Source organism: Nothobranchius furzeri, chromosome 6, assembly GCF_043380555.1.
Source record: "Nothobranchius furzeri strain GRZ-AD chromosome 6, NfurGRZ-RIMD1, whole genome shotgun sequence".
Taxonomy (NCBI): Eukaryota; Metazoa; Chordata; class Actinopteri; order Cyprinodontiformes; family Nothobranchiidae; genus Nothobranchius; species Nothobranchius furzeri.
Genome location: NC_091746.1, coordinates 72,750,887 through 72,762,694, shown reverse-complemented (window position 1 = coordinate 72,762,694; position 11,808 = coordinate 72,750,887). Strand labels below are relative to the sequence as shown.

Below are 11,808 nucleotides of genomic sequence, written 5' to 3'. Positions count from 1 at the left end.
CATCCTGCCATCCATCCATCCATCCATTCAGCCATCCATTCATCCTGCCATCCATCCATCCATCCTTGTAGCCATCCATCCATCCATTCATCCATCCATCCTTCCTGGCAGCCATCCATCCATCCATTCAGCCATCCATTCATCCTGCCATCCATCCATCCATCCTGGCAGCCATCCATCCATCCATTCAGCCATCCAGTCATCCTGCCATCCATCCATCCATCCTGGCAGCCATCCAGCCATCCATTCATCCTGCCATCCATCCATCCATCCTGGCAGTCATCCATTCAGCCATCCATTCATTCTGCCATCCATCCATTCATCCTGGCAGCCATCCATTCATCCTGCCATCCATCCATTCATCCTGGCAGCCATCCATTCATCCTGCCATCCATCCATTCATCCTGCCATCCATCCAACTGTTCAGCCATCCATTCATCCTGCCATCCATCCAGTCATCCTGCCATTCAGTCATCCATTCCTTTCACAGTTTCTCTATCTATCCAGTATGCCACCCATCCATCCTTCCCTCTATTTAGCCAGCCAGCAGTCCCTCCCTCCATCCATCTATCGTCCATCCTCCCAGCCAGCCATCCCTCCATCCATCAAAGCAAGTCACCAGAATTCTACGACTAAAATAAATGTGTTTTATTTTAATGCCAACTGGAAACATTGGGTAGGATTTATGGAAATTTCATCTTGTGGAGGAAGTTGTTGTAGGAAAATTCACCCAAGTGTTGGAGCTGTATTTACCAAGAGAACAACTTTTCTTCATTAAAAACAAGGAAATTACCTGAACTTAACCTCTGCGTCCTTCTTGAAGCTCGGTTCATTCACCCCCCTCTTCACTCTCATGAACACACACACACACACACACACACACACACACACACACACACACACACACACACACACACACACACTTATATTTACAGCAAATACTCACTGGAGACACCTGTGTAAACCCATCTGAAGCCCCTTCCCCTTGTAGAAAATCCAGCTAAAAAACCAGCAAGCCTTCAGAAACCAGCCTTGTTTAAACAGACAGACTTTTTACAGCTGTTGAGTTCCTCCTCAGGTGGATTTAATGGTCCTCACCTTCTCCTGGAGAGCAGGTGGGGCTCAAACAAAAACAATAATTCTGTTTGTCTTGGATGTCACACATCAGGCAGACACAGGTAGCATTTACTAAAAGTTTCACTGGATTTAAATGTGTCCAACTGGAAGTTCGACTGAGAGCGATGTTCCTGAAGCCGATGTTTCAGCCCCTCCTGTCCCTCAGAGTTCCAGACACTCGGGATGACTTTGTGACTGTTTCTGAGAGGAACCTCTCTCCAAATAGCATGGCTTGTGACACGTACTGCAAAGTTTTGGAAGCTTACTAAGTTTGCCCCCAGCCCAGTGAAGTCGTGGCTTTCGTTTGCTGTAGCATAAGTTTTACAGGGAGTGCAGAATTATTAGGCAAGTTGTATTTTTGAGGAATAATTTTATTATTGAACAACAACCATGTTCTCAAAAACAAATACCCATTTCAATTATTTATTTTTACACGTGAAACCAATATAACATCTCCACATTCCCAAATATTCATTTCTGACATTCAAAAACAATACAAAAACAAATCAGCGACCAATATATCCACCTTTCTTTGCAAGGACACTCAAAAGCCTGCCATCCATGGTTTCTGTCAGTGTTTTGATCTGTTCACCATCAACATTGCGTGCAGCAGCAACCACAGCCTCCCAGACACGGTTCAGAGAGGTGTACGGTTTTCCCTCCTTGTAAATCTCACATTTGATGATGGACCACAGGTTCTCAATGAGGTTCATATCAGGTGAACAAGGAGGCCATGTCATTAGTTTTTCTTCTTTTATACCCTTTCTTGCCAGCCACGCTGTGGAGTACTTGGACGCGTGTGATGGAGCATTGTCCTGCATGAAAACCATGTTTTTCTTGAAGGATGCAGACTTCTTCCTGTACCACTGCTTGAAGAAGGTGTCTTCCAGAAACTGGCAGTAGGACTGGGAGTTGAGCTCGACTCCATCCTCAACCCGAAAAGGCCCCACAAGCTCATCTTTGATGGTACCAGCCCAAACCAGTACTCCACCTCCACCTTGCTGGCATCTGAGTCAGACTGGAGCTCTCTGCCCTTTACCAGTCCAGCCACGGGCCCATCCATCTGGCCCATCAAGACTCACTCTCATTTCATCAGTCCATAAAACCTTAGAAAAATCAGTCTGGAGATATTTCTTGGCCCAGTCTTGACGTTTCAGCTTGTGAGTCTTGTTCAGTGGTGGTCGTCTTTCAGCCTTTCTTACCTTGGCCATGTCTCGGAGTATTGCACACCTTGTGCTTTTGGGCACTCCAGTGATGTTGCAGCTCTGAAATATGGCCAAACTGGTGGCAAGTGGCATCTTGGTAGCTGCACGCTTGACTTTTCTCAGTTCATGGGCAGTTATTTTGCACCTTGGTTTGTCCACACGCTTCTTGCGACCCTTTTGACTATTCTGAATGAAACGCTTGATTGTTCGATGATCACGCTTCAGAAGCTTTGCAGTTTTAAGACTGCTGCATCCCTTTGCAAGATATCTCACTATTTTTGACCTTTCTGAGCCTGTCAAGTCCTTCTTTTGACCCATTTTGCCAAAGGAAAGGAAGCTGCCTAATAATTATGCACACCTGATATAGGGTGTTGATGTCATTAGACCACACCCCTTCTCTTTACAGAGATGCACATCACCTAATATGCTTAATTGGTAGTAGGCTTTCGAGCCTATACAGCTTGGAGTAAGACAACATGCATGAAGAGGATGATGTGGACAAAATACTCATGTGCCTAATAATTCTGCACTCCCTGTATTGACCCAACAGGTGTCATGTTACACTGACGTTTCCTTCTCTGTGAGTTTCACATTTGAAGACTCCTATTAGGAAGATGTCTGTCGTACACTGACAGAGGCGAGGCTGCTGTAAACGGGCACCACCGGTCCCTCCAACCACCACCAGCAGTCCAGGCGGGTTAGGTCTTGCTCAAGGACACAACAGCAGAATTCTCTGGTGGGATACTGTTGACCCCCACACAATATACACACGATAATACAATATTTAATGTTTTCAAAATTATATTTTATACTGGACCAGTGTGTCTGTTAAAGTCTACTACTACTACTACTACTACTACTACTACTACTACTACTGTACTTGAAAATACATATCGTCAGAAAGGGAAGTTGAACCATTGCTCCGCATTCTCAAAATTCATGTGCAGCAATGGATTGTGGGTATTACCCTTCGACGATGCAGCAAGATCAAGGGTGCAAAAGGAGCGGGACCAAGCTCCACACTTGAAGGATTGGGACACCCTACACACTCACCCTTGGACAGGAATGTGCAGTTGAGGGTGGAAGTGTGAGTGTTGGGACAGGACCGTTGTTTTCTGTCTCCAACTAGTCCAGTGAGCCACAGGCGCCAAGTGCCGGGTAATGAACTAGCAGCAGTTTGAGACAAAGTTTCATTGATCACCATGGCAACCAGAACTCCTAGCCGATGGGCTTTTGATAAACCTCTGCTTCTCTAACCTCTTGGTTTGTTTTCAACATTCATAGATTGAGTTTAGATTTGTTCCGGGGTCAGAAGCAAGACGAACTGTTGGGCTGAAACGTCTCCAGATTGGTTCAGAGAAACGTTTTAATCCCATGAATCCGATTCTCAAACCTGTTAAACTTAAACTTGTCCTCTCCATTCCTCTCTAATAAATCTCACAGTTTCTCACGGAGCGATCTGGCTGGAATCAAAGGGAATTAGCTGCGTGGCGTTCCCTTCCCCCGCTCCTTTCCCAGTGTTCCCCACAGCTGGACGATTACACAGGTGTTTGGCAAAAACACACAGTTCTGGACCGCAGAGGGGATGCCTGTTAGCAGGATGTAATGACTGTGTGTGTGTGTGTGTGTGTGTGTGTGTGCGTGTGTGTGTGTGTGTGTGTGTGTGTAATGGTGATCTTTGTGTTTGACTCACACGTGAAAATCAGTTCATCAGGAAAGCGAACATTTGTATTTAGCAGAAAAACAGTAACTGGTGTTTTTATGACTCCAGCAGGTATTTTATACCAAATTCATTGAAAACATCAGAATTTTTAACCATGTAGGTGAAGATATGCAGGTAGGCCACCTTAAGCACCCCCCTTCACATCGAGAGGAGCCAGTTGTTGTTGGTGGTTTTTTCCCTTTAGAGACTATTGATGATTTATCTGATAGTTTGTGTTTTTGGTTCATCTGTTTGTTCTTTTGTTCTTATATATATAAAGTGACAGATTGTGTGTTTTGGCAGGTTTTTCCTTCTTTACATCTGCTGTGATTTATCTAACTCCGGTGTTTTGTTGTGGGCGTGGCTTGTTGTGTTGGCCACACCCACTCCTCTTGGAATGTCTGCAGAGGGAATCCCAGGTGTGTGAGAGGATGTTTATATTTACTCTGACTTCTGAGCTCATCTGTGAGCCAGAGTTTAAAGATTTCTCTAGAACGGTTCTGATGCTGGACTGGTTCTGAGTGACAAATGTGACACTTCTAAAAGGAACCATGAAGGTCCTTCAGAAGGTCTGGGTCGGTAAAGAGAAAGATCAGGAAGTCGTGGAATGGGTAAGGAGGCTTTGGTCTAGGTCAGGTGTCCAGGACTGAGTCAGAGGTCCTGTACTGGGCCAGATGTTCTGGACAGGGTCAGGAGGTTCTGGTTGATGAATAGAATCGTTTTTAGTTTATTTTCAGGACTTTGATCATTTTCTATGTCAGAAGTTCAGATCCTGTTCTGGTGGACCATCTGAGAGGGAGAGCACACCCCACCCCCGCTGGTTCCTTTAATCTGTCAAGGTTCCATTATTTTACTGGTTCTGACCCAGATGGGCCCGTGTTTAATGTCAGACCTTGTTTGAATGTTCCTGATCCATTTCAAGGTTGGAGTTTAGACTAAACCTGGTTCTGTTGTGATCTCTGTCTTCGTTCTCACGCTGATACCATCGGGACTCTCCGCTCCGGGTTCTGATCATCGGGAGCAGAATGGTGTGTTGGACCCAGAGTCTGAAGGTTTTATAAACACAAAAACTGTTAGAATAAAAAGATAATTTCATAGATGAAATTCTTATTTCAGCTCCATGAAAGAATAAAAGAACAAAGTAGAATGAACAACAAACTGAAGCAACTGTTTTATTTTATTTTCGTGTAAATTTTAAAATTATACATCCTGACCCGGTTCTGCCTTATAGAACAGAAATGCTTCTTGAAGAAATTCCTGGTTAGTAAAAGTAACACTGAGCAGTTTCCTGCTCCTCCGCCCTGCCCTGTGGTAAACAAGCCTGCTGTAGCTAGCGCTAATATTGAGCTAACGCTAACGTGAGCCAATTAATACTGAACCAAACTAAGAAGTGAAACGAGCCACGCTGTTGGATAAACAGTTTCTCACGGACCTTGTAGTTTTATAAACTGTGATGGTGGGTCCTTGTCGTTTTATAAACTGTGATGGTGGGTCATTGTAGTTTTATAAACTGTGATGGTGGGTCCTTGTAGTTTTAGAAACTGTGCTGGTGGGTCCTTGTAGTTTTAGAAACTGTGATGGTGGGTCCTTGTAGTTTTAGAAACTGTGATGGTGGGTCCTTGTAGTTTTATAAACTGTGCTGGTGGGTCCTTGTAGTTTTATAAACTGTGCTGGTGGGTCCTTGTAGTTTTAGAAACTGTGATGGTGGGTCCTTGTAGTTTTAGAAACTGTGATGGTGGGTCCTTGTAGTTTTAGAATCTGTGATGGTGGGTCCTTGTAGTTTTAGAAACTGTGATGGTGGGTCCTTGTAGTTTTATAAACTGTGCTGGTGGGTCCTTTTAGTTTTAGAAACTGTGATGGTGGGTCCTTGTAGTTTTAGAAACTGTGATGGTGGGTCCTTGTAGTTTTATAAACTGTGCTGGTGGGTCCTTTTAGTTTTATAAACTGTGCTGGTGGGTCCTTGTAGTTTCATAAACTGTGATGGTGGGTCCTTGTAGTTTTAGAAACTGTGATGGTGGGTCCTTGTAGTTTTAGAAACTGTGCTGGTGGGTCCTTGTAGTTTTATAAACTGTGATGGTGGGTCCTTGTAGTTTTAGAAACTAGGCTGGTGGGTCCTTGTAGTTTTAGAAACTGTGCTGGTGTGTCCTTGTAGTTTTATAAACTGTGCTGGTGGGTCCTTGTAGTTTTATAAACTGTGATGGTGGGTCCTTGTAGTTTTAGAAACTGTGCTGGTGTGTCCTTGTAGTTTTATAAACTGTGATGGTGGGTCCTTGTAGTTTTAGAAACTAGGCTGGTGGGTCCTTGTAGTTTTATAAACTGTGATGGTGGGTCCTTGTAGTTTTATAAACTGTGCGGGTGGGTCCTTGTAGTTTTATAAACTGTGATGGTGGGTCCTTGTAGTTTTATAAACTAGGCTGGTGGGTCCTTGTAGTTTTATAAACTGTGCTGGTGGGTCCTTGTAGTTTTATAAACTGTGCTGGTGGGTCCTTGTAGTTTTATAAGCTGTGCTGGTGGGTCCTTGTAGTTTTAGAATCTGTGATGGTGGGTCCTTGTAATTTTATAAACTGTGCTGGTGGGTCTTTGTAGTTTTAGAAACTGTGATGGTGGGTCCTTGTAGTTTTAGAAACTGTGATGGTGGGTCCTTGTAGTTTTAGAAACTGTGATGGTGGGTCCTTGTAGTTTTAGAAACTGTGATGGTGGGTCCTTGTAGTTTTAGAATCTGTGATGGTGGGTCCTTGTAATTTTATAAACTGTGATGGTGGGTCCTTGTAGTTTTATAAACTGTGATGGTGGGTCCTTGTAGTTTTAGAAACTGTGATGGTGGGTCCTTGTAGTTTTATAAACTGTGCTGGTGGGTCCTTGTAGTTTTAGAATCTGTGATGGTGGGTCCTTGTAATTTTATAAACTGTGCTGGTGGGTCTTTGTAGTTTTAGAAACTGTGATGGTGGGTCCTTGTAGTTTTATAAACTGTGCTGGTGGGTCCTTGTAGTTTTAGAAACTGTGATGGTGGGTCCTTGTAGTTTTAGAAACTGTGATGGTGGGTCCTTGTAGTTTTAGAAACTGTGATGGTGGGTCCTTGTAGTTTTATAAACTGTGCTGGTGGGTCCTTGTAGTTTTATAAACTGTGCTGGTGGGTCCTTGTAGTTTTATAAACTGTGCTGGTGGGTCCTTGTAGTTTTAGAAACTGCTAATTACACTGAAGCAAACATTTCTGCTGTGAACTAAATTTACTGTGTATCTTCATTCCTTTTGTTGTTCTTTTTCGAACTGTTGATATTTTATAGGAATTTCTGAGGAGAAACCGAACGCACCATTAGCTGTGTAAACATAAGCTAAACTATCAAGCTAACAAAATCTTGAACAGTTTATTTTGCTGCTGGAGCAGATCAAGATGCCTCACACTCAGATGGTTATGGCTGGTTTCATCATCACCCAACAGCCCATCGCATTTAGTGAAGTGAGGCCAAACTTTAGAGTGTGTTCCCTTTCTACGTTCTGAGGAGAAAGCAAACGCACCGTTAGCTGAATGGAAGCTAACATTCAAGCTAACATTATCTTAAAGATTTTATTTACCTACCGGAGCAGATTAAGATGATGATGCCTCACTTAGATTGTTGTTGCTGGTTTCATCATCACCCACTTACCCATCCCATTTAGTGAAGTGGACCCAAACTTCCTCTCCGCCATGCTGCTTTGTTTACAGCTCGCCCACAGTGACTGACGACATTACGCTCTTAGGCCGGTGCGAGGCACGGTACCAAAACAAGCCACCGCTTCATATGACGTGAACTGGTACTCAGTCGGTACTTTGGAATTTGATCGGAGCCTTAAAAAGTACCGAATTCGGTACCCATACCTAATCAGAGGTGTCCAAGGCGTGGTCACCGGGCCACGAGCAGTCCTGAGAGATATGGTCCTAATTTATAAAGGCTTCTTTTGTGTCTTCAGCACAGATTAAAGCTGGGTTAAAATTTCACCAACTAATAAAAATCAGCTAAACCTTCCTGAGCAGAAACAAACATCAGATTTATTCCTGTTTCAGATCCGAACAGATTCAGTAAACAAAACCAGAGCAGCTCCTTCCTGTTTACCTACTTTAGTTAGAACAACAATTAGAAAATCAAGTTTTTCAGATTATTTTTAAATAATAATAATTTGAATATTAACATGGAAAACAGTTTAAGATTATAACCTGTTCTCTGATTGTTTCAGGGGTTCTGATCCAGAAAGATAAAGTCTGAGAGGAGAAATCAGACGATGCTGAATGCAGCAAGCTGGATTTTTACCCTGAAGACGTGTTTTTAAATGTTTTCTGATTTAAACCACAGCAATCCTGATCTGTGGTAAACTTTAAATTTAGAGATGATCCAACTTCCAAATGTGATCAAACTTTTATGTTTCCTCTGAATTAAACCATATTTAAATGCCTTTATTTTTCATTAAAACAGAATAGATGTAACCTAAATGATTGGAGAAAAAAAAACAGGTGTCAGGTCTGATTTGTTGCTTTTCCTCCAAAAACATCTGGAGAGTGAGTTCATCAACAGCTTGTTTTATTTTAGACGGGTGTAGAGACACCAAATAAGGCTCAGACCGGTGAGAATCTGTGGATTGATGCTGACGTTCTGTGGGTCGAGCTGCAGGACGTGGCTGAAAACGAGGAGCAACAAACGCCTTTATGCTGCTCCTGCACCTGTGTGAGACTGTTTACGGCTTTTTGAGAGAGACATCCGCACAAGCAGGCTGTAATTTGCAGAAATAGGCCACTCATTTCTACCTGCAGGCTACAGAAGCTTTACAAAGTGTTTCCACAGCAGAGGGTCCCGGAGAGGGTGTAGTTCAAGAGGTGACCCCTAGGGGGATGTGGGTCAAACTCCGCGCTGGTTTCAGGCGTTTCCTCCGTAAACAGCTGAGTAGAAACATCATCAGCTGTTAACCCAAATAACTAAAACCGAAGCTTGAATTATGAGCTGATAAAGTCATGAATGACTAGAAGAATCTACCTGACTGTTCCCTAATTGCAGCTGAACCGGAGCAGCCAATCACGGCGCCACACAGCCAGCCAGTCAAGCAATCATTCAATCAATCAATCAATCAAAGCAACAAATCTATTTTTCTTTCTGGTTTCTTTCTGCTTTTGCCGCAGACTTTGCGCTTCCTCGTGCAGCTTCAGCGCCAGTCGGTGCAGCGGGAGCGGGACTGAGAGCTAGGTGGCCGCACCGACCCATTTCTCTCTCCCCTCCGCGGCTGTGCCAGACGCACGTGGGCTCCGTCCTGCGCGCCCGGGGACCTTCAGCAGCCGCAGGCGAGCGCAGCGCACTCTGAGCCGGCCGTGGAGCAGCGCGCAGCCCGCTCCAGACTCTCGGGACATTTGGGAGGTGAAATCTCCGCGAGTCGGAGCGCGTTTCAGCCGGAAAAGCTGCAGAAAACACTCCTATCGTGTCGCCCCCTCCCTTCTTTCTTTTTATTTCCTGTCAGCTTTTTGATTTCCTGCTGCCGAACCAGGAACCCGGACTGAGCTCCAGCTCCGAGGATGAGAGAAAACTAGAGCTGGTGGCGGCTTTCCTGCTGGTTTTCCTGGATTTATTCGACTGTTGGAGGAAAAGGCAACCTGGGAGCGGAGCGCACAGAACCCTCTCTCTACTCCTCTTCCTCCCTCCGTCTCTCCATCCATCCATCCATCAGTCTGTCGTCCTCTCCTCCATCCGTCTCCGTGTCTCAGCGTGTGTGTCCATGTTTGTAGGTCCGTGTGATTTTGCTAAAATGCATCATCAACAACGGATGGCAGCTTTGGGAACAGACAAGGAGCTGAGCGACCTGCTGGATTTCAGCGCGGTAAGAAACCAGCTTCTTCTGCTTCAGATGCTCTCGGAACCGAGCCGAACCGAGTCCCGGCGGCCACTTTGGATCCTCTAAAGTTTTCTGTTCAAATATTAACTTGTTTTTATTTTATTGTAACTTGCTGAAAACTGTGCAAATGTTGTTTTATGTTGTTTAATTTCTGCCTCTGTGTGCGCGTGTGTGTGTGTGTGCGCGTGTGTGTGTGCGTGCGTGCGCAGATAATTGTGATGCTGCATTAGTAATTTTGTTGTCTTGTAGATGCCAAACAGCGATTTGAAAATGTTCCCAACATCCATGGTAGTATATCTCATTTTCAGTCCTTTTCTCCTTCATGTGTAGCTTCATTTGTTTATTTGTTTATGTTTGGGTTACTCTGGAGTTTCTGGGCTGCTCCGTGCGCTCTGCACCGGGTTGGACAGAAGCGTAGAGACAGGCTCGACGTTGACCGGTGTTGCCTGCAGACAGGCGGCGGAACCGGGCGGACGGGGTCAGCGTTGAGTCCGCGTTAGAAGCTCCTGCAGCGGGACTTGAAACCTGCGACGCTCCGTTTCTCCGCGGTGCTTTTTTTTTTATTTGGCTGAATTTTTGTGTTGAAACTGACGAACAGGAAATCCGAGTCCATGTTTTCCTCTGAGCACCCCCTTCCATCCACGCCCACCCTCCGGGAGCAACTTTTAGGGGAGGAGGCAAATAAAACCCTAAAATACAATTAAGTAAATAAACAAGTAAATATTTTTTTACTGTGAGAAAGCAGAGCAAAAACCGTAATCAGTGAAATGGTTTTAGTTATTAATCTGGGCTGATGAAAATGTTTATGCAAATTAAATAATAATTATAACAATTAATGAGAAATAGTTGTATTAAATTTGTATTTTTATCAGCAGTTAAATGCAGGATTTGCAGAGGAAGCCATTCAAAATCTCTCCTGAGGAATGTTAATGATCAGCTGAGGCCTGCACCAACACAATCTGCAGGAATGTCACAAAGAAAATGACCCAAAACAACAAGAAGCATCAGGATTATAATTACAGGACGAGTCAGAAAAGGGTGAAGAGCCTTCAGCTGGAGGAGGATTCTGCTGCTCGGGTTCAATAACGTCAAATCAAACCATCACAGGTTAAAGTTAAAAATGATGGGATGATTTGCTTGATTAAATAAGTGTGTGTGCACACACAGATGACACCCGTAAATGTTCCGTTAACTGTACCTAAATAAGTGAACCTGAGTGAGCAGAGCTGAGATTTCCTAAACGCCGGAACAAAGGAGGCGGCGGCAGCTGAAACGCAGGCTGAGCTCTAATTTATGCGATTAACCGTCTTTATGTCGACACTAGCGGCTCGGAGCGGTTAGACTACGGTTCCATCGGCCCGTTTCATCCCGTATCCTTGCCGTTTCACACACACACACACACACACACACACACACACACACACACACACACACACACACACACACACACACACACACACACACTTAGGCCCGACTGGGTTGGAGCTGCTTTGCTTTTAAATTCCGGTTGCCGAGTTTGATGTGATGATCGGCCACTCGGAGGCCTGACGCTGATCCGGAGGGGTTATCCGCCGGGTCAGACGGGTCTAGTCCGACCCGTTCCGCCTCTCTCTCACTTAGCTGTAAGCGTTAGAGCAGATGGTAGCTAGCTGTCATCATTTTCTCCTGTGTTTGAAATGGAGACATGAATCGTTTCACTCCAACATAAATCCCAAAAAAACTGAAAATAATCTTTTTAGGGTTTTTTTTACATTTCAGGTTTTTTTTTCTTGGGAGAAACAAACTCGCCTGTTTTTCCCTGAGTTGACCAGGACTCAAGTCCTTATCTAGTCACACATGAAACTTGAAAGCGGTTCAGAGCTTTAGACCTGGAGAGGCAGGAACCAATCTGGACTGGGACTTGACCAATCATTTAGAATGGGTCTATATTTGAAC

General features: G+C 44.4%; 1 protein-coding gene across 1 annotated transcript in view; it reads left to right on the top strand.

The window, feature by feature from the left end:
- The first annotated feature begins 8,934 nt into the window (after positions 1 to 8,934).
- Positions 8,935 to 11,808, top strand: part of tcf4 (transcription factor 4) — a 280,305-nt gene continuing 277,431 nt past the window's right edge. Inside the window, exons 1-2 of the mRNA XM_054744677.2 lie at positions 8,935 to 9,858; positions 10,123 to 10,161. Of these exons, the coding sequence (XP_054600652.1) occupies positions 9,757 to 9,858; positions 10,123 to 10,161 (141 nt within the window). The 5' untranslated portion in view covers positions 8,935 to 9,756. The remainder of the gene's footprint in view (positions 9,859 to 10,122; positions 10,162 to 11,808) is intronic.